Here is a 27955-nt window from a genome sequence, read left to right on the forward strand (position 1 = left end):
CAGAAACAAAGGCCCACTTCTGGGCCTTATGTAAGTCAAGTTTGTTTGTTAACAAAGGGTTTCTTTCACTGAACAGAAGTGAGAACAATCAGAATAAAGAGCACATTCCAAATTAAAAGAATTTAGTGACTCAATTCTATAGATACTAGCTAAGGCAAGGTATGCTACTGCTAAAAGAAGTGATATGATACAAATACTGTGTAACATTACCTTGCTGTATACAACCTGTGGGAAGGCAAACTGGTGCAGCAAAGAGATCAGCTAAAAAGCAAGTACAGAAACTCTTCTACTTGTAAAATTTTACTTGATCAAGTTTCAGTATAAAACAAAAGCACGCTCACTCTGTTTCAAAGTATTTATAGTCAATGGTGCTCACTATCATTTGGCCATCTCATTTTTTCAGTGCATAGAGTGCTCCATAAATATTAACTTCATTATGGCTGTTGAATACAAAAGCAATTCCACATGTTGAAAATACAAATAAAAAGGGTTTGATTCCAATGGAAACAAATGAACTTAAAAAAATACCATCTCCAAAGTAAAAAAATTCACAAGCAAATGGTGACTGTTGAATGGTCATGTGTGATGAACCTATGAATGATCCTGAGGTTAATAAGTGAATCGTGCAAAACATGGCAGACATGGAAAATTAAAGTGTATACTTAGATGATTTAGCCTGGAAACCAAATGCCAACGGGTCCACTGTTAATTTAAAAGAAGGGCACCAGTTTGAAAAGTTACAGTACGGTGAAAAGTGCTAAAAATGAGATTTTCGTCACTCATCAGAAGCTTATGGTTCATAAATTCAAGATCTGTGAATATACTCAGAGTGCGGAGTGTGTGGTCAGGTCTGTAGGTCCCCTGGCTACTGATAATGTTACTCCTATCAGGTACTTCTTCTTCTCATGTCTTTTCACATTTAATGTTTAGTATTATTAGCTCTATTTAACCAATGACTATAAAATGGAGGTACAGAGAAATTAAGTAATTTTCCTAAAGTCACAAAAAATTAAATGGCCAGGTAGTAGGCTATAGAGTGGCACTCTTTTCTTTTTAAATATTTATTTATTTTGCTGCACCAGGTATTACATTAGTAGCAGCATGTGGAATTTTGGGTTGCCAGGACACACTACTGCCCACTAGGGAGCTCCCTATGCCACCTGGAAATATTACCAGGGGATGGGGGGGAACAGGCCTCAACAGAATTTCAATAAACATAAAAGTGGTCTCATTTGGTAAAAAAATATGTCTTGGTCCTATATTTACATGGAGAAAAAGGTACAGAATCTATGATAGCACAGATAAAGAGGGTATACTTAAAGTTTCTAAAGACTGATTCCTATTGGCTACAAATCTATACAGGGACTGCAGGCAGGACAAAACTGCTTCCTAGTCTCTTTGGAATTAAATAGGATTCTAGAAGTTCTTTTAATAATAGTATGTACATATATACATTAACTCCAGGTAAGCTGATTAGGATATGGGGCAGAATAGAAGCAGTAAGGGTAGGCAGTGAATGCTGAGGGAGGTATTTCAAAGGAAAGAGAAGTAGAGAAGAGGAAACCAGAGAAGGCTGGACAACTAATGGAAAGTGGTTGTGTTCTTATAGATTCTTCATATTGGACAAATAGGCAGAGTTTAGAAAGCAAGCATGTCGAGCATGAAGACCATGGATTGCTGAAAACACAGGGCAAGTAACCCATTGAGTGTCAGAATCTGCAAGATGAATGACATGTAAGCACAAGATGGCCCTTTGGCAGGATGCCCCCTGGAAGGACACAGCTCAGCTTTGCAACTCAATAGGGAACACAGAAACCCTGGTCAGGAAGAAACTCAGTTTGAAAGTCCACTTCTAAAACTTGACGGGGTTTGTTGCTCACACTTAGCGTCTTGATTTTTTTGACCTTTGTTGTCCAGACTCCTTTAATACCTGAGCTCTGTCGTAACGAAACTCAGAAGAGTCAACATTCTGAGGATGGACTGAGCTGGAAGGAGACAGGTTGGATGTAAGTAGTACCCCTTAGAATTACTTTGCATTTCATTCTAATTTTTTTGAGAGGTCAGCAAATTAACCTTTTCCCTTTAGGGAAATAATTACTAGCACTCTAATAGCAATGTTTAGTAGTCTAACATGGGAAAGCTTTTTAATTATTTAAAATGTAAGAATCAGTATAAGCAGAAAACTTTATATTAATCTATCACTCACACTTAGGATACTCTCTCATTACTCTTAGACTTGGGAATCACACATATCTTTGAAAGCAGGAACTCCTATACCCAGGATATCCTATATCCAGAATGAATAATAACTGGATATTCATTCCTCTACATTAGAGCAGATACTTAAGAATGGATACAGCAATAAACTTATTCCTGTAATTCTTAATGATTTTTTCAAGGACCAAAATATTCACTTGGTCTTTAGCTCTATTGAAGGCATTAACTTCTTGGCTTCTTAAAGGTCACTACTGTCCAGGGCTTCCCAGGTGACTCAGTGATAAAGAATCTGCCTGCAATATGGGAGACCCAGGTTTGATCCCTGGGTTGGGAAGATCCCCTGAAGGGAATGGCAACCCACTCCAGTCTTCTTGCCTGGGAAATCTCATGGACAGAGGAGCCTGGGAGACTGTAGTCCATGGCATCGCAAAACACTTAGTGACTAAACAACAGTGACAACAATGTCCAGAACAAACAAATAATAATCAGGGGTTACATGGCAGTAAAATACATTTTAAAGAGTTAAAATAGGTACAAAATGTGGGAAAATACAGAAGGAAAATTTTAAAAAAAATACAGTCTTCTTAGTTCTAAGAGGGTTACAGCACAATATAAGATCAGCAGAGTACTCTTAATGGAACTACCTAACTATTTTTATCCTAAAATTTCTAAGGGCAAGAATAATTTTGAATTTTGCTGGCAAAGCATAAGATAAAATGAATACAGAAGATTCAACCTTTTATACCTTTTTAAAAAGGCCATAAAAGGGCCATTTTTTCCTGGAAGGGTATAAAAACAAATGATACGTTACTCACATTTTCTAAATTTAAGCACTCTAGATATAAAATGCTAAGCAAGCTACTATTTGTATTTCCAGAATGGGAAAAACTACTAATTTTTGAAGTTTACTGTGATTCTTGCTGGAAACATAGAAGAAATGCAGGAATTAGCACCAGAGCAAAGATAAACTGGCCTTGAAGTTCACCATTTTATAAGTCATTGCTATCAGCCTTGATACAGTTTTTAGTATAACACATCTTCTGAGAGTATTCCAGTCTTGGTGTCCTCTGTCAAGGGTGACATCCTGAAATAAACCTAATATTCAGATTATGTTTAAGGGAGGAATAAAGAGTTTGACGGACTATGTTCTGGATATTATATTTCTATCACTGCAGCTTAAGATTAAATCACCCAACTTGTTTCAATCTGTTTGTTGTTGTTTAGTTGCTAAGTCATATCCGACTCTTGCGACCCCATGAACTGCAGCCAGCCAGGCTCCTTTGTCCATGGATTTCCCAGGCAAGAATACTGGAGTGGGTTGCCATTTTTTTCTCTTCCCGACCCAGGGATCAAAACTGTGTCTCTTTTATTGGCAGTGGATTCTTTACCACTGTGCCATCAGGGAAGTCCCATATGGGTCTGTTAATTAATGCTGCTCATCTGCTAAGTGACTGGCTTTTGCACAACAGATGCACAGTATCTTCAAATCCATGCCTTAGCAAAAGTACAAATAATTAACATGATCTCAGGTCTCCAAAATCCCTGAGGATGGTGACTGCACCCATAAAATTAAAAGAGGCTTGCTCTTTGGAAGGAAAGCCATGACAAACCTAGAGAGCTTATTAAAAAGTAGAGACATCACTTTGCTGACAAAGGTTTGTATAGTCAAAGCTATGGCTTTTCCAGTATTCAAGTAAGGATGCAAGAGTTGGACAATAAAGAAGGCTGAAAGCCAAAGAACTGATGCTTTCAAATTGTGGTGCTGAAGAAGACTCTTGAGAGTTCCTCGGACCACAGGAGATCAAATCAGTCAATCTTATAGGAAATCAACCCTGAATATTCATTGGAAGGACTGATGCTGAAGCTCCAATACTCTGGCCACCTGATACAAAGAGCTGACTCACTGGAAAAGACCCTGATACTGGGAAAGATTGAAGGCAGAAGGAGAAGGAGCCAAATGATGTGATGGTTAGACAGCAACACTAACTCAATGGACATGAATCTGAGCAAACTCTGGGAGAGAGTAGTGGACAGGGAAGCCTGGAATGCAGCAGTCCAAGAGGTCACAAAGAATCAGACATGACTTAATGAACAACACACTGAATAATTACTGTCAAAGTTTAAAAAAAATTATTCTCAAAGTTAACGGAGTAGAAAAGAAAATGTCAAATGTTTGAATGCAACTTGTTTTTTACCTTCAGCAGAGCTGGCCTGCCTGCTCACTTGAGTAGATGATCACTTCTGCCATCTACACACTGCATACTCTGTCACATTACACCCTGTTCTGTCTATGGTACTGCTACATTTAATGTTCTGCTGTTGACTTTATTAAGAACATACAATTATAAGATATAATAATCTTGCTATAAACATAATTGTTCAGTAAACATTTGACATTTATAACACATGAAATGTTATGATTAGGTAAACGCTTCACATAAAATATATTATTGTATAAAAAGTTATAGTAGATTTAATTATGCAGCATATAATATTACATATAAAAGTATATAAACATTATAATACTACCATTATATCTTTGCTAAAATTAACAGGGAATGCTCTACTCCAAAAGCTCAAGTGTTTCAAAAATAAACTCTCTGAAGGCAGGCAATGTTTGTATAGTCATTGTTTATAAACTAAACTAAACTGGTATGTTTTTGTTTTTGAAATGTACTCTGTTTTGTATTCTCCACTCACCTCACTTTCTTCATTTGAAGCACAGTTCCTTGTGTTCATACTAAGTTCTGTTTTTATATTTTGAAATCCTAAAAACTAATGTGGTGTTGTTTCCTGAACTAATTTTTTTTTTTGTTTAATATACTGTCTTGTATTCTCCACTCACTTTCTTCGAAGGACAGTTCCTTGGGTTCACACAAAGTTGTGTTTTTATATTTTGAAATCCTAAAAACTATAAAATTCATAAACTTTCCTTCCCCCTGACATTTGCAACATGAATAAAAGATACTGTATTACTCAAAAGAACTGGTGAAATTCTTTTTCATAAGTTTAGCAAGAGGTCCAGGTATTTAACTGAATAATTAAAAATAACATTAAAATAACAAGAAAGGTACAAAGAACCACTTGTACCTGTTGTTTTATTCGTGTAACTTTTCTATATTTAAAAAACAACTGTGAACTGCTATCAAATAATTATAGTTTAATGCACGGTACTGGATGCTTGGGGCTGGTGCACTGGGACGACCCAGAGGGAGGGTAGGGAGGGAGGTGGGAGGAGGGTTCAGGATGGGGAACGCGGGTATACCTGTGGCGGATTCATTTCGATATTTGGCAAAACTAATACAATACTGTAAAGTTTAAAAATAAAATAAAATTAAAAAAAATTATAGTTTAAGCTTCATTTCCTTTCAGACTTTTTTTGGGTAAGATCTGAAAATTCTAGGACAATAAAAGTATTACTAAACCAAGATGTTCTTCCAGGGAAACTTCAATATACCATATTGTAGTATTCAACCTAAAACTGGATAAAACTAAAGCTATTTTACTACAGTGCTTCATGCTATTGTAAAATGTTGCTCAATAATTTGTAAGCAAATTATTGCAACTTAGAAATAATATCTCCTAGGGACTTTCCTGGCAGTCCAGTGATTAAGATTTCACCTTCCAAGACAGGGGGCATGGGTTCAACCCCTGGTCAGAGAGCTAAGATCCCAAATGCCTCGCAACCAAAAAATCAGAACATAAGCAATATGTAACGAATTCAATACAGACTTTAAAAATGGTCCACATTTTAATTTTTTTTAAAAGTTAAAAAAAAAAGGAAAATATCTCCTACTTTAAAAGGCCTACAACTAAATTATTAGTTTTAAAAGACTTATAGGATCAGTAGCATGCTGGGCCATTGAGGACAAGAATAGGAACTGTAAAATGAAAAAACACAAAAACAAGAAAGGGTGATGATTTTAATAAAATAAAAATTCTGACAGAACATAGGAAGAATAACAGGTAACAGCTACTATTTTCTATACTCTGGTAATTCAATTAATATGAATACGTATTAGGAAAGAAACTTCCTAAGTAGATAACTCTCTGTCTCTGCTTTCTGAAACATCAGCCTTGCCTGACAAAGATTTGAAGTCAAATATAAAGAAGATTCAAGACTGGGCTAACCTGAGAGCTTTTAGCTACAGATGTTATAAGGTAGGAACATTCAGCAGCTGTATCATTGGTGAACTGGGAATAACTTATTAAATTTCATAAATAAAAACTTTCTAGCTCAGAAAGCACTTGTTCTAACATCTGCACCTATTAGCAACCAGAAAGTCTTAAATTTCAGGGTAGTTTCTGCTTAACCATTAAAGAAAGCCAATCTCATTCTTTTATTCTTTGCAATGTCAAAACTCTGAGCCATGAATCTGAAAAGAAGTAAACAGTTACATTTCTGAACAGTCTGGGGAAAATAAAAGGTTGGGACTTTAATAGAAACAAGGTAGGAAACAAGTTAAACAGGAAAAGCATGATTATATGCAGTTTAAGTGCTCTCCTTTCTTGGGGGTAGCTCTGTAAATTAGTACAATCCTTTCTGAAAGCAATCTGTCAGAAGGTTTTCAGAGTCATTAAATTCTTTATGACCTTTGATAGAGTAATCCCAATTCTAGAAATCTATGCCAAAGAAATAATCTCAGAAATTTAAAAAAGGGCTAAATATATATTAAATTGTTCCTTGCAACATAATCCAGACTAGGGAGAACCCATTGGGGAAAAGCCCAATGGTATGTTTAAGAACATTACAATATAGCCAGAGGATGGACACTTTACTATATAGGTATTAAAATAATAACTATGAAAAAAATGTATTCTATACAATGTTAAATAGAAAAGGCAGGACACACAGTTACTTATAATCCAAATGCAAATACAATTATTTTTAAGGGTATACACAGAGTACAAATGAAATAAATTATAATATTATTAGTTACTAGGAATACAAGGTTAGTGGGTGATTTTTGTAATCTTTCTGCTCTTTTTCCAATTTTTATAAATATTTAATGTAATTTATATAATGTATTAACAGAATTTAAGAAAACAAAAAATGATTTGGAAGTAATTAAGAGCAATGAGGACATAATCAAATTACATCTAGAAATATTCTTTTTAAAAAATTGAAGTACAGTTGATTTAATGATGTTAAGTTTCAGGTGTCCAGCAAAATGATTCAGTTATATATGTATATATGTGTGTGTATATATATATATATACATATATATATATATTCTTTTCTAGATTCTTTTCCATTATAGGTGAGTGCACCTAGAATTATTCTGATTCAAATACATATAGATTATATAGTAAAATTCAAAATAGATACATATTAAAAATCAAATATAGTTAATATGTATAAGTCAATCTGATCTAAAAAATGTTTCATTCTATGCAGGAGATGAACAATAAATTAGCCATTTTACAAACTTAGACATTCAAAAGAGAACAGGAGGCATTTAACTTAGGCATTTTAAAAAAAGAATATTAAAATAGCCTTCCTACTTTCTTATATACAATTAAATTACTTACAATTTCTATGATAAAATTTCATGATTTATGTATGAAATCATGTAAAAAATTCTAAAGAAAGCAAGCATACAAAAAGTAACACTTTATCCAATCATTCTTTTCCATTACACAACCATTAGATATATACTTTTTGCTAACTCCCATTTTCTCGTGACATTTCCTATAGCATAAGAACCAGCAAAAGGATAAAAACATTTCTCTTAGCAAAGATTTGAGGAAAAGGAAGATGAAAATGACCAGAATGCTAGAAATAGAAATAAATTATCTGAGGCCTAAGAACCCAAGCTATATTATTAATCATAAATTACTAATTTCCATAAAAATTCATATGAATAAACAAAACTAAGTACTTAGTATTACTCGCAACTAAGTAAAGAAAAATATTAAATCATTTACCTCTCACCAGACATTGTAACTAGGTTTTTTATAAATTCATGATCAACCTTAACGTGGTCATTATTTACCACAGGATTTACTACATTAAGAACATACTACAGGTGCACTTATCACATGTCTATCTTCTCAATTCTATGGTAAGTTGAGACAGGAATATTTTTAAAATTAATTTTATTAGAGTATAGTTGTTGTACAGTGTTGTGTTAGTTTCTGCTATATAGCAAAGTGAATCAGCTATACATAAATATATAGCTGATATATACATGTATCTCCCCTCTTTTTTGGATTTCCTTCCTATTTACCACAGAGCATTGAGTAGAGTTCCATGTGCTATACAGTAGGTTCTCATTAGTTATCTGATTTATACATATTTAGTGTATATGTCAATCCCATTTTCCTAATTTCCCCTACCCCTCCTTTCCTGTCCATATGTCCGTATGTATCCATATATCCATTCTCTACTTCTGCATCTCTATTTCTGCTTTACAAATAAGTTCACCTGCATTGTTTTTCTATATTCCACATATAAATAGTATTATATGATAATTGTTGTTCCTGTTCTGATTTACTTCACTCTATATGACAGTCTCTAGGTCTCTCCACATCTCTGTAAATTGCATCATTTCATTCCTTTTATGGCTGGGTAATATTCAGTAGTATATATGTGCCACATCTTTATACATTCTTCTGTGGATGGACGTTTAGGTGGTTTCCATGTCTTGGCTGTTGTAAACAGTGCTGCAGTGAACACTAAGGTGCATGTATCTTTTGGAATTATGGTTTTCTCCAGGTATATGCCTAGGAGTGGGATTGCTGGGTCACATGGTAGTTCTACTTTTTAGTTTAAGGACCCTCCATACTTCTCTCCATAGTGGCTGTACCAATTTACATTCCCACCAACAGTGAAAGAGGGTTCCCTTTCCTCTACACCATCTCCAGCATTTACTGTTTGTGAATTTTTTGATGGTGGTCATTCTAAATGGTGTGAGGTGATACCTCACTGTAGTTTTGATTTACATTTCTCTAATAATTGGTGATGCTGAACACCTTTTCATGTGTTTGTTGGCCATCTATCTGTATGTCTTCTTTGAAGAAGTATCTATTTAGGTCTTCTCATTTTTGATTGGGTTGTTTTTTTGATATCAAGCTGCATGAGCTGTTAGATTAATCCTTTGTTGCTTCATCTGCAAATATTTTCTCCAGTTCTGAGGGTTGTCTTTTCATTTTGTTTATGGTTTATCTTGCTGTGCAAAGGCTTCTAAGTTTCATTAAATCCGAATTGTTTCTCTGTTTTATTACTCTAGGAGGTGGGTCAAAAAAGATCTTGCTGTGATTTATCTCATAGCGTGTTCTGCCTATGTTTTCTTCTAAGAATTTTTTAGTTATCTAGCCTTACATATAGATATTTAATCCATTTTGAACTTATTTTTGTGCATGGTGTTAGGGAATGTTCTAATTGCATTCTTTTACATGTACCTGTCCAGTTTCCCAGCACCACTTATTGAAGAGACTGTCTTTTCTCCATTGCATATTCTTGCCTCCTTTGTCACAGATTAGGTGACCACAGATGCGTGGGTTATTTCTGAGCTTTCTATCTTGTTCCATTCATCTATATTTCTGTTTTTGTGCTAGGATCATGCAGCCTTGATTACTGTAGCTTTGTAGTATAGCGTAACGTCAGGGAGCCTGATTGCTCCAGCTCTGCTTTACTTTCTCAAGACTGCTTCGGCCGGGCTTCCCTGATGGTCCAGTGGTTAAGAATCCACCTTGCAATGAAACGAATACCACCAGTTTGGTCCCTGATCCAGGAAGATCCCACATGCTGCTGTGCAACTGAGCCCATCTGCCACAACTACTGAACCTGTGTGCCTAGAGCCTGCGCTCCACAACAAGCAAGGCCACCACAGTGAGAAGCCCAAGCACTGCCGCAAACAGTTCCCGCTGGAAGCAACTAGAGAAGTCCGAGGGCAGCAACAAGGACCCACCACAGCCAAAATATAAAATAAATCTTTTTTAAAAAAAGGACTGCATTGGCTATTTGAGGTCTTTTGTGTTTCTATACAAATTGTAAAATTTTTGGTCCTAATTCTGTGAAAAACGTCCTTGGTGATTTGACAGGTGATCTGACAGACAGGTACACTGAATCTGCAGATTGCTTTGGGTGGTATAGTCAATTTCACAATCCAATTCTTCCAATCCAAGAACATGGTATTTTTCTCCATCTGCTTGTGTCATCTTTGATTTCTTTCATGAATAACTTAGTCTTTTGAAAGTGAAAGTTGTTTAGTCATGTCCAACTCTTTGAAGATAGCTCTTTTGCCTCCTTAGGTAGGTTTACTCCTAGGTATTTTATTCTTTTTTTGTTGTTGCATGGTAAATGGTATAGTTTCCTTAATTTCTCTTTCCAATCTTTCATTGTTAGTGTATAAGAATGTAAGAGATTTCTGAGTATTAATTTTGTATCCTACAACTTTACCAAATTCATTGATGAGCTCTGCTGCTGCTGCTAAGTCGCTTCAGTCGTGTCCGACTCTGTGCGACCCCATAGACGGCAGCCCACCAGGCTCCCCCATCCCTGGGATTCTCCAGGCAAGAACACTGGAGTGGGGTGCCATTTCCTTCTCCAATGCATGAAAGTGAAAAGTGAAAGTGAAGTCACTCAGTCTTCTATTGGCATCTTTAGGACTTTTTATGTATAGTATCAGGCCATCTGCAAAAAGTGAGAGTTTTACTTCTTCTTTTCCAAACTGGATTCCTTTTATTTTTCTTCTCTGATTGCTGTTGCTACAAATTCCACAACTATGTTGAATCAAAGTAGTGAGACTGGATATACTTGTCTTATTCCTGATCTTAGAGGAAATGCTTTCACCACTGAGAATGTCTGCTGTGGTTTTGTCATATATGCCCTTTATTATACTGAAATAGGTTCCCTATATGCTCACTTTCTGGAGAGTTTTTTTTTTTTTAATCATAAATGGATGATGAATTTTGTCAAAAGCTTTTTCTGCATCTACTGAGAAGAATATATGTTTTTTATTCAATTTGTTAATATGGTGTATCACATTGATTCGTTTGCAGGCACTGAATAATCCTTGTACTCCTGGGATAAATCCCACTTGATCATTATTATGATCCTTTTAACATGTTGTTAGGTTTGGTTTGCTAGTATTTTGTTAAGGATTTTTGCATCTATGTTTATCAGTGATATTGCCCTGTAATTTTCTTTTTTTGTGGTATCTTTTTCTGGTTTTGGTATCAGAGTGATGGTGGCCTCGTACAATGAGGTTGGGAGTATTTATCCCTCTGCAATTTTTTGGAATTGTTTGAGAAGGATAGGTGTTAGCTCGTCTCTAAATGTTTGACAGAATTCACCTATAAAGCCATCTGGTTCTGAACTTTTGTTTCCTGGAAGATTTTTAATCACAGTTTCAATTCCATTACTTGTGACTGCTTATGCCTATGTATGTGCTCTGTTATGTAGAGCCTTTGTGACCCCATGGACTGTAGCCCACAGGGCTCTTCTGTCCATGGGATTTTTCAGGCAAGAATACAGGACCAGGTTGCCATTTTCTCCTCCAGGGGATCTTCCTGACCCAGGGATCGAATCCGGGTCTCTTATGTCTCTTGAATTGGCAGGCGGATTCTTTACCATTATCATCACCCGGGAAGCCCCTACTTGTGATTCGTCTGTCCAGATTTTCCCATCGCTTCATGTTGTCTCTGCATAGCCAACAGCAGTCCTCTCCCTAGAGTCACTTTCCTAACCCCATGTTTTAGCATTCGGCCCCACCAGCATTGGCAGCTTCTGCTCTCATGCTGGGGTGCCCAGGGTAGATTCTGGAGGAGGCTTTGGCATGGACGGGCCACATGGGCCTCAAGTGTGGTCAAAGGACTTTGGTGGTGGCAGTGCTCAGGATCCTGGAACCTGCAAGAGTGGGCAGAGGAGGCCTTGGCTTGAGCAGCAGATGAGCCTGCTCAGTTGGGAAGGAATATTTTTATTTACTCCCATCCTTCTTGGCACAAGGTACATATCAGGTGTTTAATATAAGCTGAATGAATTTAATTCATTACAGTTAGGGTGACTGTACATTCCAAATTGTCTAGGATAGTTCTGGTTTGCTTGTGGTATCAGCATATTGAAAAGAGTGTACCCTTTTGCTTTCAAAGTGTCCTGATCTGGGTAATAAATTACCTGAAAATACTAGAGCACATTAAGTTAAAATTCTTAAAAAATGTCATTAAAATTTCCAGAAAGTAAAGAATGAATGAGCTAAGGTGCTAAGCACTGTCAAATAAAGCAGCAGAGGTGAAAAGAGCAGGTGAAGAGCAGAAGCAGGCAGCTCCACAGAACACTGAGCCACCTCATCACTTTTGCTGCTTGCTGGTCCCAAGAAAGAGCAAGTCCTACATTTAGAGATTCTTCCAAAAGCTAATTTCCCATTTATAAGAGCAATAAAAGGGCTCTCATTTCAACTAGGTATACAAGGAATTCAGAAGGCTTATACTATACCAAGCATTACACCTTCTATAGCTCCATACTGACTAAAGAAAAACTGCAATGAATCTGTACATCCAAAATCACGTTTTAAGAGAGCATCCATTTATATTTTTAATGATATGATTGGGATACACTTCATCTTAATCTTCTCTTTCCACAAAAGAAAGACTTTATAAGACAAACTTTCAGGAAAAACAATAAGCCATTAATAAGGTTTCACTGGACTCTGAAATTAATTTATTGATATATAAATACATTTAATTCAAACACTCATTTTGTTACAGACTGAACTGTGTCACCCCTAAGACTCCTATGTTAAAGTCTGAACTGCCAGTACCTCAGAATGTGGCTGAATTTTGAGACAAGATCTTTAAAGAGGCAACTAAATTAAAATGAAGTCTCATGGGTGGGCCCTATCTAATGTGATGGGTGTCCCAATAAGGAGAGATCAGGACACAGATACACAGAGTGAGGACCATGAGAAGATACAGATAGAAGACAGCCATCTACAAACCAAAGAAAGGGGCCTCAGAAGAAACCAACTCTGCTAACACCTTAATTTTAGATTTTTAGAGAAAATAAACCTATGTTACAAATCCACATAACTCAGCCAACCAATATTTTCAAATATCTACTTCATATTACAAAATCATGCATGGTGGGAAAAAACCCCTTTAAAGGGAAAGAATGGTCACTGGATTTTTGTAAAACAGGGAACAAAAGTTCACTGATGCGGTTTCAGATCCCATTTGCAACTAACCTTTAAGAAACCACCACTTGTTGAGTTCTGGCATTATATCAAAGAAGAATCTTCACAATTATCCGAAAAAAGTTATGGAAATACTCCTCTCTTTTCAAATTACACATTGCTGTACTGCTGGATTGTCTTCATATTGTCAAACAAAGCAACACGTTACAAAAGGCTGAGTGCACAGATGTCAGAATCCAGGTACTCCTTTATAAGCCAATCTTTAAAAAGTTTGCAAAACTGTAAAGCAATACCATTCTTCTTACTGATGTTCTTGTTTTGGAAAATGCATTTTTAGTAAAATTATGTTATTGATGTAAAGATGCCATGGATTTACTACTTTCATATGCAAGTAAATGAAGAAGTTTTTAAACAATTTCTCAGTTTTAATTTCCAATACAGTAAATATCAGTAGCTATAGCCTATATAAACATAAGTCCTTGTTATGGGATGAATTGCATCCTTTCCAAACTCATTTGCTGAAGTCCTAACCCTCAAATGTGACTGTATTTGGAAGCCAGGCTGTAACTCATAAGGATGGGACCCTAATCCCATAGGACTAGGGTCCTTATAAAGAAGAGGGAGACACCAGAGTACCTCACTTTCTCCGAGAGCACACACAGGAAATGTCATGTGAGGACACAGTGAGAAGGCACCACCGGCAAGTCAGGAAGAAAGGTCTTATCAGAAAACTACACCACCAGCCCCTGACCTTGGACTTCTAGCCTCTAGACTGTGAGAAACTAAGTATCTATTATTTAAGCCACTCAGCCTATGGTATTTTGTTATGGTAGCTGCCTGAGTAGACTAATACATACAATCCCTGATATTGTTAAAAGTTTACAAGGGGTCCTGAGACCAAAAAATTTGAAAATCACTGAATTAGATAATAATCATTTGGCTGTGTAAATTAAACATTTGTAAACAATTTCTTACTTCATAGTGACAACTTGGAAAAGTCATCACAATTCTCAGTAGATATCCAAAGTAGAAAAAGGGAGAAAATTAAGGTCAACCCTAAATAAACCTTTTTTAACTTGATATACACAACTGTATAATATCTGAAAGCATATGAAAATGGGGAAACACACTGTAAAATAATTAACATAGGCTGCAAAGGCACCTATTTTTCACTTTCAGGAAACCAGACCTGTCAATCTGTTTGGCCTGGCACAGGCTAACTCCTTGACTACTTGTTAAGTCTATTAACTTTTTAAATATAAAATCAGATCTAAAACAAAAGAGGAAACCTTCAGTTTTGCTTAATGAGAAACAAAAAACCACAGAATTGTAAGAAAACATGAAGAAATCAAGAAGTACACTGACAAACACACCAAGTGCAATTTTTTTAACTACACAAAACTCATTAAGAATATAGGGAATAATAGTAAACTCTATTTCAGTTTATGTGAAAATCAAAGATTTTGCTCTCCAAGTAACTGTACTTGATAAGGTAAAAATGGTATCAAAGTTGTAGAACTCACCTAAGAATGAAAAAAAAAATTAACTGAATTACAGTTGATTTACAATGCTGTGTTAATTTTAGGTGATAGATTACTTTCTATTAGTTTATTAGAAGATACTGAATATAGTTCTTTGCCCTTATTGTTCATTTGTATATTTAAGAATGAACATTTTAATAGTTATGGGCCCTTAAGTAATTATTAATTAATAAAAGCATTTAAATGAGTGGGGAAAATGCATTTACCTTAGCAAGTTTCTGAATCTCATAGATGCAAAAATGTTGGGGTGCTTCTTAGTAACATATAAATTGTGCATTCAAGTACTACAGTTTCATGTATAGTAGCATTTCATCTAAAACATCAGGCAAAAATGCTAATTTCTAAGGCTCCGATGCTATGAACAGCATTCAAAATTACATTTTAATAAATTTCATTTCATATAACTTTGTATGGAAAGAAAACACAAATTCAACTTGAGCTAACTTTTCTCTTGGTTCAATGTTTGTACAGAAAAATAATTATGCAGTCCGTCTGGAAAAATATAATCAATCCACAGGCATGCAAGTATCAATTTTATCTTGTGAGAATTTCTCCATGTTCCAGTTCTTTCCTTATTACATGCTGCAAAAAGCAGTAATAATTTTTATAGCCAAATATCACTTCATAAGATACCAGGTGGCCTTCAATATTTACCATATAAGTCATGCATGAAATTTAAACATTACAAAAAATGACTTACCAGTTGACACTCCTGAAATATGCACATTTTCAGAATGTTCTGCAAGAGCACCATTTCCTAAAATTAAACATAATGAATAAACTAATTTCCAAGATAAAATTTAAAAAAATTTTTCAGATTCTCCCTCTAACAGAAAAACAGGTACTTAGAGCTACTTATAATATTCAGAAACTAAATTAAAGTCTCATAATAATCTTCAAAACAATACTATAAAGCCCCAAATCATAATCTTAGTAAGAACAACAAAATGTTTTGGAAATCACAACAAGGTAGTGTAATGTAAAGGCCAAATATATAGATGTGATTAATACAAGAAAGAATTTTCTATCAAGTGAACAGTCAAAAGAGAACTTAGTACTATTACTAGAAAAGGGACAATCATAAAGTTTTTAGAACAGCATTTCTCTAAAATCATGCTTAATCAGTTCACGATGTGCTCATTGCTATAGTCATACATGTTGGTACTTAAAAAAAAAAAGGTCTTGCATTGCACTGTCTTCTAAATCTGTCAACATTTTCTTATCAACAACTCTAACTGTCTTTAGGGGCTTCCCCTGTGGCTCAAATGGTAAAGAATCCGCCTGCAATGCAGGAGACCTGGGTTCTATCCCAGGGTTGGGAAGATCCCCTGGACAAGGGAAAGGGTACCCACTCCAATATTCTGGCCTGGAGAATTCCACGGACTGTATAATCCATGGGGTCACAAAGAGTTGGACAAGACTGAGCAACCTTCAATCAATCAATTGTCTTTAGAGTAGAGACATAATATTATCCTAAATTGGTAGCCCCTGATTTTCTATACCTCCTACCACAAAGTGGGCACATGGAAGCATTCAAATAACTGAAATTAGTTACCAAGTGTCAGCTAGAAAAACAGTGTTTAAAAAAGACTCCTTTTAAAGTAGAAACTATTTACTACTTTAAATGAGTAAACAGTGTCCCTCAGGTATTATTCTTAAAAATTTAATTTAGCAGTATTATGAAAGATTTCCATCTACCTCTACTTTTCTTGTACAAGTTGCTCATGTTTAGTTCCAAAGTTTTGTCTTTGTCTATGCATTAGGTCAATTTCCAGCTGATAAAGCATTCTCCCTAATGCAGGGCACATTCAGAAGAAGCTAGGTGGGAGAAACTTCAATGGCAAAAGCAGAATTCTCTTTGCGGGTTCAAAGAATGAAGATAATAGCAAATATTATAATTAATAGTTTATCTTTTAAACCACCACATTTCTGTGGTTGCTTGATTACTGCTTAGCATCCCCCAAGGCACTAAGGGGGATCTTCACGACCCAGATAATCACGATGTTGTGATCACTCACCTAGAGCCAGACATCCTGGAATGTGAAGTCAAGTGGGCCTTAGAAAGCATCACTACGAACAAAGCTAGTGGATGTGATGGAATTCCAGTTGAGTTATTTCAAATCCTGGAAGATGATGCTGTGAAAGTGCTAAACTCAATATGCCAGCAAATTTAGAAAACTCAGCAATGGCCACAGGACTGGAAAAGGTCAGTTTTCATTCCAATCCCAAAGAAAGGCAATGCCAAAGAATGCTTAAACTACTGCACAAGCTATGCTCAAAATTCTCCAAACCAGGCTTCAACAATACGTGAACTGTGAACTTCCAGATATTCAAGCTAGTTTTAGAAAAGGCAGAGGAACCAGAGATCAAATTGCCAACAACCGCTGGATCATCGAAAAAGCAAGATAGTTCCAGAAAAACATCTACTTCTGCTTTACTGACTATGCCAAAGCCTTTGACTATGTGGATCACAACAAACTGTGGACAATTCTGAAAGAGATGGGAATACCAGACCACCTGACCTGCCTCTTGAGAAACCTATATGCAGGTCAGGAAGCAACAGTTCGAACTGGACATGGAACAACAGACTGGCTCCAAATAGGAATAGGAGTACGTCAAGGCTGTATATTATCACCCTGCTTATTTAACTTATATGCAGAGTACATCATGAGAAATGCTGGGCTGGAGGCAGCACAAGCTGGAATCAAGACTGCTGGGAGAAATATCAATAACCTCAGATATGCAGATGACACCACCCTTATGGCAGAAAGTGAAGAAGAACTAAAGAGTCTCTTGATGAACGTGAAAGAGGAAAGTGAAAAAGTTGGCTTAGAACTCAGCATTCAGAAAACCAAGATCATGGCATCTGGTCTGGTCACTTCATGGCAAACAGACGGGGAAACAGTGAGAGACTTTATTTTTTTGGGCTCCAAAATCACGGCAGATGGTGATTGCAGCTATGAAATTAAAAGACGCTTACTCCTTGGAAGGAAAGTTATGACCAACCTAGATAGCATATTCAAAAGCAGAGACATTACTTTGCCAACAAAGGTTCGTCTAGTCAAGGCTATGGTTTTTCCTGTGGTCATGTATGGATGTGAGAGTTGGACTGTGAAGAAGGCTGAGCACCAAAGAATTGATGCTTTTGAACTGTGGTGTTGGAGAAGACTCTTGAGAGTCCCGTGGACTGCAAGGAGATCAAACCAGTCAATTCTAAAGGAAATCAACCCTGAATATTCACTGGAAGGACTGATGCTAAAGGCCCAATACTTTGGCCATTTGATGCAAAGAGCTGACTCAATGGAAAAGACCCTGATGCTGGGAAAGACTGAAGGCAAAAAGAGAAGGGGGAGCAGATAATTAGATGGTTAAATGGCATCACCAACTCAACGGATGTGAGCTTGAGCAAACTCCAGGAGATAGTGAGGACAGAGAAGCCTGTTATGCTACACTCCACGGGGCTGCAAAGAGTGAGACGTGATCTAGCAAATGAACAACAACAGTGCCAGACACACAGCACTGAACAGAAATTCATTTTTATAGCTATGTATAATATATTTTAATTATTACTGAAGAAGAATAGTGATAAAACCTTCTTAGTTCAACTACAGCCTTCAAAATGAAAAGAGATATTATATTTCCCTCCATTAAAAATGATCCAGTGGAAATGGTGGCATAGGTGTGTAAGTTGTATTTAGTACACAAATAAATCGGATCAGTTATTTATATAAGTATTGAACATTAGTACCACAGAAGCCACATTTTTCCCAGCAATATTAAATGATACAGACACAGAAATGAAACTACTAGAAAGCTCCTACATTATTTCTTTAATGTGTACAACTTATGAAAATTGGTAGCATAAACAAAACAGTAAATAAGAAAGAGATTCAATAAACAACTAACTACATTTGCTAAAGGTCAGTATAAATTGCCTAAATCTTTGCTATGTACAAGAAGATCAGCAGTACTGGCATTACAGGGAACTTATTATTAGAAAGGCAGAGTCTCAGGCCCTACCCCAGATTACTGAATGAGAATTTACATTTTAACAAGATCATTCCCCTGCTCCAGTGATTTGAACGCACATTAATATTTGAGAAGTAGGGTTTAAACCTTCTACTTCTAAAGTAGCTACAACTCCAAATTAAAGCTGTGTAATCTATGACCCTAAGATTCAAATACCCTTAAGGTAGAATATTAAATTATCCTCAGGAGAGTTTTAATATTAGATATATTTTATACATTAAATTTTTATTCTAATTCAGTAAACAGAATAAAGACAAGCAGAAGGAAAACAGTAACAATGTAGTATTCAAGACTGTGGGTTCTGGACTAGATTGCCAGGATTCTAACACCAGCTCCAATATTTACTTGCTGTGCAATTTAGGGCAAGTTACGTAACCTCTTTGTGTCTTAATTTCATCTTTAAAACAGAGCGGATAATACCTATCTTACAGGGTTTAGGAGAATTCTTTTAGTAGAAAAAAAGAGAATTTAATCTATACCCCCATTAGCATGTAAATGAACAAATTAAAAACAGCCTTACAATAAAATATTCAATAAACCAAATTAACTCTGTATGTGGTGGTGGTTTAGTCGCTAAGTCATGTCCAACTCTTGCGACTCCATGGACAGTAGCCTGCCAGGCTCCTCTGTCCATGGGATTCTCCAGGCAAGAATATTGAAGCGGGTTGCCATTTCCTTCTCCAGGGGATCTTCCAAACCAGAAATCAAACCTGGGTCTCCTGCATTGCAGGCAGATTCTTTACCAACTGAGCTACAACGGAAGCCTAATTCTACAGGTACTCTCATGAAACGATACACCCACTAAGTTAAATATGCTTCAGAATAACATTAGAATATGATCTAATTTTAATTTTTATATAGTTAATGCATATGTTTATATAAGCATAAGATACATGAATGCACGTATGTGTATATATATATACACACATACATATATATGTGTGTGTGTCTAAGGGTATACACAAACTGAAATTAAAGAGGAAGACCTGCTTTGTATACTTCAGCATTGACCGAATTTACTACAACAGGCACAGATTCCTTTTAAAAAAACTTATTAATATTATCAAAAAAATAGAAGAGAATACATATAGTTCATTTCCCATCATTCTAAATAAACAAATCTTATAAATATTGTATGAAATATTATAATTTCAGAAGTATTATTGATTTTCAAAACCAACATAACAATACTTTTAAGTCATAAAACATGATACTACCAACTTCCCATAAATTTACTCTAATTTAAAAATAATCCTATTTAAAAGCTAAAAAAAGATTATAATTTCTGGTAACATCAAATAACTAGCCCTTTTTTGAGGATTACATTATACTAGATATTTCCTACTCTAAGTATCACATGAAATAAGTGGGCTGCTTAATTGAGGTATACTTGCCATTTTTACAAAAATGCCACTTACAAAACACACGTTACAAGCTGAGAGCACTGCCCCAAATTGCTTTGTTAGTACAAAGTTCATTATATTTCCCCTAATGCCCAGCCCCCAATACCCAAGACAAGAAAACCCCATACATTTGAGGTCGTACACACACTACCTCCTCATTGCAACTACAGTGCGACCATGCAAGATATTCTCACATAAGTCACCCTTTAAAGTTGCTATATACTGCAATAATACACAGTCTGGTAAACCATTACTTCTATAGCCATACATTGTATGCGTATGTGTGCACATGCTCTGTCATGTCCAACTCTGTGCGATCCCATGGACTGTAGCCCGCCAGGCTCCTCTGTCCATGGAATTTTCCAGAGAATACTGGAGTGGGTTGCCATTTCCTCCTCCAGGGGCTATTCCTGACCCACCGATTGAACTGGTGTCTCTTGCACCTCCTGCATTGGCAGGTGGATTCTTTATTACTGGGCCACCTAGCAACTGACTAATTATTAGTTAGTGGACCAGCTAATTAGCTAGAACTTCTAGAAAACAAGAAAAAGTTTTATCATCACTTAAGGAAATAATTTTTAAGACTTAATTTTTTTTCATTCCTATGTGAACCGTGAACTTCCTGATATTCAAGCTGGTTTTAGAAAAGGCAGAGGAACCAGACATCAAATTGCCAACATCCGCTGGATCATGGAAAAAGCAAGAGAGTTCCAGAAAGGCATCTATTTCTGCTTTATTGACTATGCCAAAGCCTTTGACTGTGTGGATCACAATAAACTGTGGAAAATTCTGAAAGAGATGGGAATACCAGACCACCCGATCTGCCTCTTGAGAAATTTGTATGCAGGTCAGGAAGCAACAGTTAGAACTGGCCATGAAACAACAGACTGGTTCCAAATAGGAAAAGGAGTTCGTCAAGGCTGTATATTGTCACCCTGCTTATTTAACTTATATGCAGAGTACATCATGAGAAACGCTGGACTGGAAGAAACACAAGCTGGAATCAAGATTGCTGGGAGAAATATCAATAACCTCAGATATGTAGATGACATCACCCTTATGGCAGAAAGTGAAGAGGAACTAAAAAGCCTTTCACTTTCACTTTGATGAAAGTGAAAGTGGAGAGTGAAAAAGTTGGCTTAAAGCTCAACATTTAGAAAACGAAGATCATGGCATCCGGTCCCATCACTTCATGGGAAATAGATGGGGAAACAGTGGAAACAGTGTCAGACTTTATTTTTCTGGGCTCCAAAATCACTACAGATGGTGACCGCAGCCATGAAATTAAAAGACGCTTACTCCTTGGAAAGAAAGTTATGACCAACCTAGATAGCATATTCAAAAGCAGAGACATTACTTTGCCAACAAAGGTTCGTCTAGTCAAGGCTGTGGTTTTTCCTGTGGTCATGTATGGATGTGAGAGGTGGACTGTGAAGAAGGCTGAGCGCCGAAGAATTGATGCTTTTGAACTGTGGTGTTGGAGAAGACTCTTGAGAGTCCCTTGGACTGCAAGGAGATCCAACCAGTTCATTCTGAAGGAGATCAGCCCTGGGATTTCTTTGGAAGGAATGATGCTGAAGCTGAAACTCCAGTACTTTGGCCACCTCATGCGAAGAGTTGACTCATTGGAAAAGACTCGGATGCTGGGAGGGATTGGGGCAAGAGGAGGAAGGGGACGACAGAGGATGAGATGGCTGGATGGCATCATTGACTCGATGGACATGAGTCTGAGTGAACTCCGGGAGTTGGTGATGGACAGGGAGGCCTGGCGTGCTGCGATTCATGGGGTCACAAAGAGTCTGACATGACTGAGCGACTGATCTGATCTGATTGACCAAATTCCAAAGACAATTGGTCCCACTTATAATTCTTCTTACCAAGGTAAAATATGGTTCTGTAATGTCTGCAATACGAGAGAGAATCTTCTAAAAAGAGATACGTACTGTTTTAGGAAAAAAGACCACAGGGTGATGAATTTGAGCTCTGGAATCAGACTCTGTGGAATCAAACCTTAGTTTTACTATTTATTTTATTCATGAACCTTAATTACACAATTTCTCCTAAGATTTACTCACCTGCATAAACAGAATATTATCATTTAGAGAATGTCTTAATTTATGGTCTCTCCATCCTTGTTGCTTTGTATCTTTCTTCCTGTTTATTCTTATTCTTTTAAGAACTAAAGTTCTTAAAAAAATAGCTAATAAATACTGCTAAGATGTGATAGATACATGTCAGACACACCTTAAGGACCTCACAAGGCTTCCCTCAACTTATCCTTAAAAAAAGCACTTCACTTTAAGGCAAGAAAACCAGCTTATAGCAAGTAATTGGATGGATTAAAAATTCAAATTCAAAGTCATTAAAAAGTTTGTGCTCCTTACTTAAAAAACAAAAAGAATGTGGACGTGAATATACCTACTTGCAAAAGAAACAGTACTTAATTTCTTAACTTTCAGAATTAAAACCCACCTGCCACAACTACTCCAATTTGTATGGAAGATCACTGGTTTAAAAGTTTATGAGTAGCAGTTACAAGTCACTTATATGATCAGCATCCTACAATCTTGTTTTCACTGTGCAGTGAGAAGAAGTATCAAACATGAAAATATGTACATACATATATATATATACATCCAAAGCAAACATCATTTCTATTCTACCTAAAGAAAAATTTCAAAATTGTAAATAGGGCTTACCAAACTCTCCAAAGTATGAGCCTTCCCAACTACTCCAAAAGTTTCCTCTCTTATGATTCACTTTTCCACTCTATCTCTTCTTTCCAGAAATATTAGATTTCACTTAGAAAAGAGTCAGTTGTGTCTTTTGCCTTTGGACTTTAACATATTATTTTTTTAGGAAGGTATCTCCTGATTCCCTCATACTAGGTTAGGTCATTCTGTTAACAGGCTCCCATAGTACTGTCCGGAGAAGGCAATGGCACCCCACTCCAGTACTGTTGCCTGGAAAATCCCATGGACGGAGGAGCCTGGTAGGCTGCATTCCATGGGGTCTCGAAGAGCCAGACACAACTGAGCAACTTCACTTTCACTTTTCACTTTCATGCACTGGAGAAGGAAATGGCAACCCACTCCAGTGTTCTTGCCTGGAGAATCCCAGGGACAGGGGAGCTGGCGTCTATGGGGTTGCACAGTCAGACACGACTTAGCAGCAGCAGCATAGTACTGTCACTTTCTGAAAACTTATCACATTGTATTATCTGTGCAGTGTCTAACGCGTGACCTTAATCTAGGTGGGGGAAGGTGGGTGGGTGCTGGGACATAGCTGGGTTTGTTCTGTTTTGTAACCCAGTGACTAGCACAGAACCCAACACACAATAGGAGATACTTGGTCCAAATCTGATCAAATAAACGAATGAACAGTAGGTTGATGATATATAAGTAAAAGGCATAGTCTTTGCCACCAGAGTTGATTATCTACTGAGAAAATAATTTAAAATATATGAAACAGAAGCAAACAATATAAAACCAAAATAAAATTAGCAAGCTTCTTACTCAGGTAGGAAGCTTTGGAGGCTTTTCTACTAAAAATGGGAATGGAAGATAGGAGTACCCACAATATTAGCCATATTAACCCAGTGCAATTACACAAAAAAAGACAATTACAGGCATAAGGACTGGGAAAGAAGAGGTAAAATGACATCTATCTGTATCTGATATGATTGTATATGTACTTGAAAAACCCAAGACAGTCAAGAGCAAAATTATAAAAAAATATGATAAATTAGTAAAGTAGGAAGATATAAAATAAGCATACAAAAATAAAACATCTTTATAGAAACAAGCAACAGCCAGTCAGAAGATAGATAAGATACAATTTTTAATAGCAACAAAGACAGATTTTTAAAACCTCAAACACAGAACTCCTGCTGCTGGTCCTGATGAAGCAATGGATAATGGACCAGCTTTCTCCAGGTAGAAAGCTAATGCAATACAAGAACTCTTTTTGTTTCCCAGAGATCTTTATTTCTCAGAGATCACAGTTTTATATTGCCTGCTGTCCCATGTCTGTAAAAGTTGGAAAGAAAATTACAAAAGTTCAGACATGAGACAATAGGTAGTTCTAACCAACAAAAAGAGACAGAAATCCAAAGTGGACTTACTAATACCATTTTGATAACTGTTTTCTAGTTTTTTCAATAATTTCTTTGTTCCTTTTTTCTTCTCTTACTTTCTTCTTTGTGATCTGATGATCTTCCATGGTGGTCTGATAAGTTTTCTTTTGTGTAGCTACCATAGGTTTTTGCTTTGTGGTTCTTTTGAGACTTAACTATCTTATAACAGTCTATTTTAAGCCGTTAACTTTCAATGCATACCAAAGCTCTACATTTTTACTCCCCCCATTTTATATTTTTGATGTCACAATTTGTATCTATTCACCCTGAGGATTCATGATAAATTATTTTAGTCACAGTTACTTTTAATACTTTTGCTTTTAAACCTTCATACTGGAGTTATAAGTGATTTACTAATCACCAATACAACATTTGAGTATTCTGAATTTAACTATATATTTACCTTTACCAGTGAGATTTATACTATTATCTTTTCTTGTTCCTAATTAGCATCCTTTCATTTCAACTTGGAGAAGTTCCTTTTAACATTTCTTGTGAGGTGGTAGAGTGGTGAAGTCCTTCAGCTTTTGTTTCTCTAGAAAACTCTTTATCCCTCCTTTAATTCTGAAGAACAACTTTGCAAGGTAAACTATTCGTGGTTGGCAGTTGCTTTCTTTTTTCTTTCTTTCAGCACTCTGAATATAGCATGCTACTCCCTTTTGGCCTGCAAAGTTTCTGCTAATAGTCTTATGAGGATTTGCTTGCATGTAACAAGTTTTGTCTTGCTGCTTTTAAGATTCTCTTTCTCTTTTCACAATTTAATAATGTATATATCAGTCTGCTTGATGCTGTCCATAAGTCTCTTAAACTATCTTCACTCCTTTTCAAATTCGTTTTTTGTGTGTGTTATTCATAAAGGATGCAAAAAGCCAACCATGAGAATTTAAAAGAAGTAGTTGTTTCTAGTTAGGATGATTATTGTATTAGATGTTGTTCTCGTACCCAGATCAAATTTTTCTAAATTGTGCAAAGGGTATAGGAGAATTTGTTATGCCCTTGTAGAAGTGAATAACACTTGCCTCTGACATTTCTACTACCAATCTGTAAAGAAAATAAGGTTCTGGTAACACTGTTCTAACCAAATTCATATGGCTTGTAGATTTCTTTTCCCAGGTATTCTTATATTTTCTATGATCTTCCCTAAAGCCATTATCAGTAACTGCTGGTTTGCGGAACTCTCATCCTTCTTACCCCATTTTGGAAAATCAGAACTGCAGTTCTGTTTTCCAATCATCAGATCTTTCTTTCCTTCTCTCATTCCCTGTAAGTATTTTACCACCTGAGTCAGAACTCATTAAGTCATTTAGAGTCTCTGGATGAACTCCTATAATCTTTGTACCTGTGTCCTTCAAGAAGACTCTCACATACAATTACTCTTACCCTTTCAGTGTGAAGAGTAGTATATTTGACAGAGGGGACATAAACATCACCAGTATTACACCATCTGTCAAAGTAACAGACTTATATTCTGTTATTCTTTATTCTACAAAGAAATGTTTAAAAGGCTGCTTTGTTGTCCTTGGTATTTTTGCTGAACTCAATCTGTGTTTTCTCTTATATTACTAATAATAATGCTTTTACTTTTGGTTATTAAATATCCTTTTTATCTTGGGAACATGTTCTTAATTAGTCAAGTCATTGAGGAATCACTTAATTTCCTCAGTTTTTTCTACCATTCATTCCTTTTTGGGAGTTTGTGATTTCAATAACCAGAAATTTTTGAGATCTTAATAATCTCCCCAGACTTTCTTTCCAGATTTTCATGTTGTGGAGGCACTTTTTTTGGTCTAAATTACTTTAGAGTATTTAGGTCTTAAGCTCTGATTCTGCCTAATCTAATTTTTTTAAATATTATTTATTTATGGCTGCCCTGGGCCTTCATTGCTGCCTGTGGGCTTTCTCTAGTGGTGAGTGGGGGGCTACTCTTTGTTCTGGTGTGTGGGCTTCTCACTACGGTGGCTTCTCTTACTGCAGAGCATGGGCTCCAGGATGTGTGGGCTCTAGGGCGCAGGCTCAGCAGTGGTGGTACATGGGCTTAGCTGCCTCATGGCATGCGAGAGCTTTCCAGACTAGGGGTTAAATCCATGTCCCCTGCACTGGCAGGTGGATTCATAACCATTGGACCACCAGGGAAGTCTCCCAATCTCATTTTTTTTAAAAAGTGATTTTAATAGTCATTTCTACCTGGTCAAATAAGGTGTAGAGAAAGTACACTGTTACAGACTGAAATGTGCCACTCAAAATTAGTATGCTGAAGCCCAAATGCCTAATGTGACTATATTTGGAGATATGGCCTTGAAGGGGATAATTAAGGTTAAAGGAAGTCACAAGGGTGGGGACCTAATCTGATAAGACTGTTTCTTTAAGAAGAGATATCAGATATCTCTTTATTTGTGCAAAGAGAACAGACCATGTGAGGACACAGTGAGATGGACACTGCAAGCCAGGAACAGGAACCTCATCAGAAACCAACCCTGACAGCACCTTGACCTTGGACTTCTAGAAAATAAATTTGTGTTGTTTAAGCTACCCAGTCTCTGGTATTTTGATAAGGCAGTCCAAGCAGACTAATAAACACACTTTTCCCAGGTCATGGCTAAACAAAGATGTTTGTGAATGCCTTAAAAGTGTATAAAAAATTCAGAACATTCTTTTGAAAACAGGCTCCATAGTGTGTAACGAATATCTATAATGAGATGTTTTGTGCAAAAAAAGGTTAAGAAATCCCTTGGAGACAGAGCTTATTTTCCTGCTTTATTTAATTACTGGTATTCTAAAACTATTATTTCTATAGCTTTTTAACTGTAGGCATTCATTATGGATTTAATAGACTTTTATGAACTGGCCTGAACCTACCTGCTACTTAAAATAATAATAATGATCATTTACAACATTATTTTTTATGGAAATAAACATTCTAATTTTCAAAGCACATTAAAAGACATTTGGGAATTCATTGTTTAGGCTTCCTATATTATGTTAGTAAGATTTTATGCTGGAAATATCTTCAAATAAGGGCATGATGAACTATTAGTCAAAGAACAACAAGTTACCTGTATTCAGAGGATGACTCATATCCCTGAAAGAACATCCAAGACAGTTATGAATCCCACTGCTGAGTACCTCAGTGACCATGTTCATGCAGATGGAAATAATCTTTATTGTAAAACAGCTTCAAACATTGATGTAAGAACTCACAAAACAAACTAGAAAGGGACTCAGTTAAAGATTATATGGGTTCAAAGGTTCCTACCTGTGACTTCTACCTGTGACTACTTTGTTTCACAAGAGTAAATATGAAGGTTTGAATGGATTCAGAAATCCACGAAAAACAAGAACCTGTATTTCCAATGAGATTTACTGACATATAGTTCACACAACATGTAATTCATCGTTTAAAGTGTACCATCCGTGGTTTTTAAAATTATATTCAAAAAGTTGTGCAGCCATCACTATCTCATACCTGAATGTTTCCATCAACCTCAAAGAAAATGC

General features: G+C 36.3%; 1 protein-coding gene across 2 annotated transcripts in view; it reads right to left on the reverse strand.

Moving 5' to 3' along the window:
• LRP12 (LDL receptor related protein 12) overlaps nucleotides 1-27955 on the reverse strand; it is a 90015-nt gene that overhangs the window by 35165 nt on the left and 26895 nt on the right. Inside the window, exon 2 of one of the 2 annotated variants that reach the window (XM_005894615.2) lies at nucleotides 15594-15650. The exons of the other annotated variant lie outside the window; for it this stretch is intronic. Within the exon in view, the coding sequence (XP_005894677.1) occupies nucleotides 15594-15650 (57 nt within the window). The remainder of the gene's footprint in view (nucleotides 1-15593; nucleotides 15651-27955) is intronic. 2 annotated transcript variants of the gene reach the window in all.

This window comes from Bos mutus, chromosome 14 (genome assembly GCF_027580195.1).
Source record: "Bos mutus isolate GX-2022 chromosome 14, NWIPB_WYAK_1.1, whole genome shotgun sequence".
Classification (NCBI taxonomy): Eukaryota; Metazoa; Chordata; class Mammalia; order Artiodactyla; family Bovidae; genus Bos; species Bos mutus.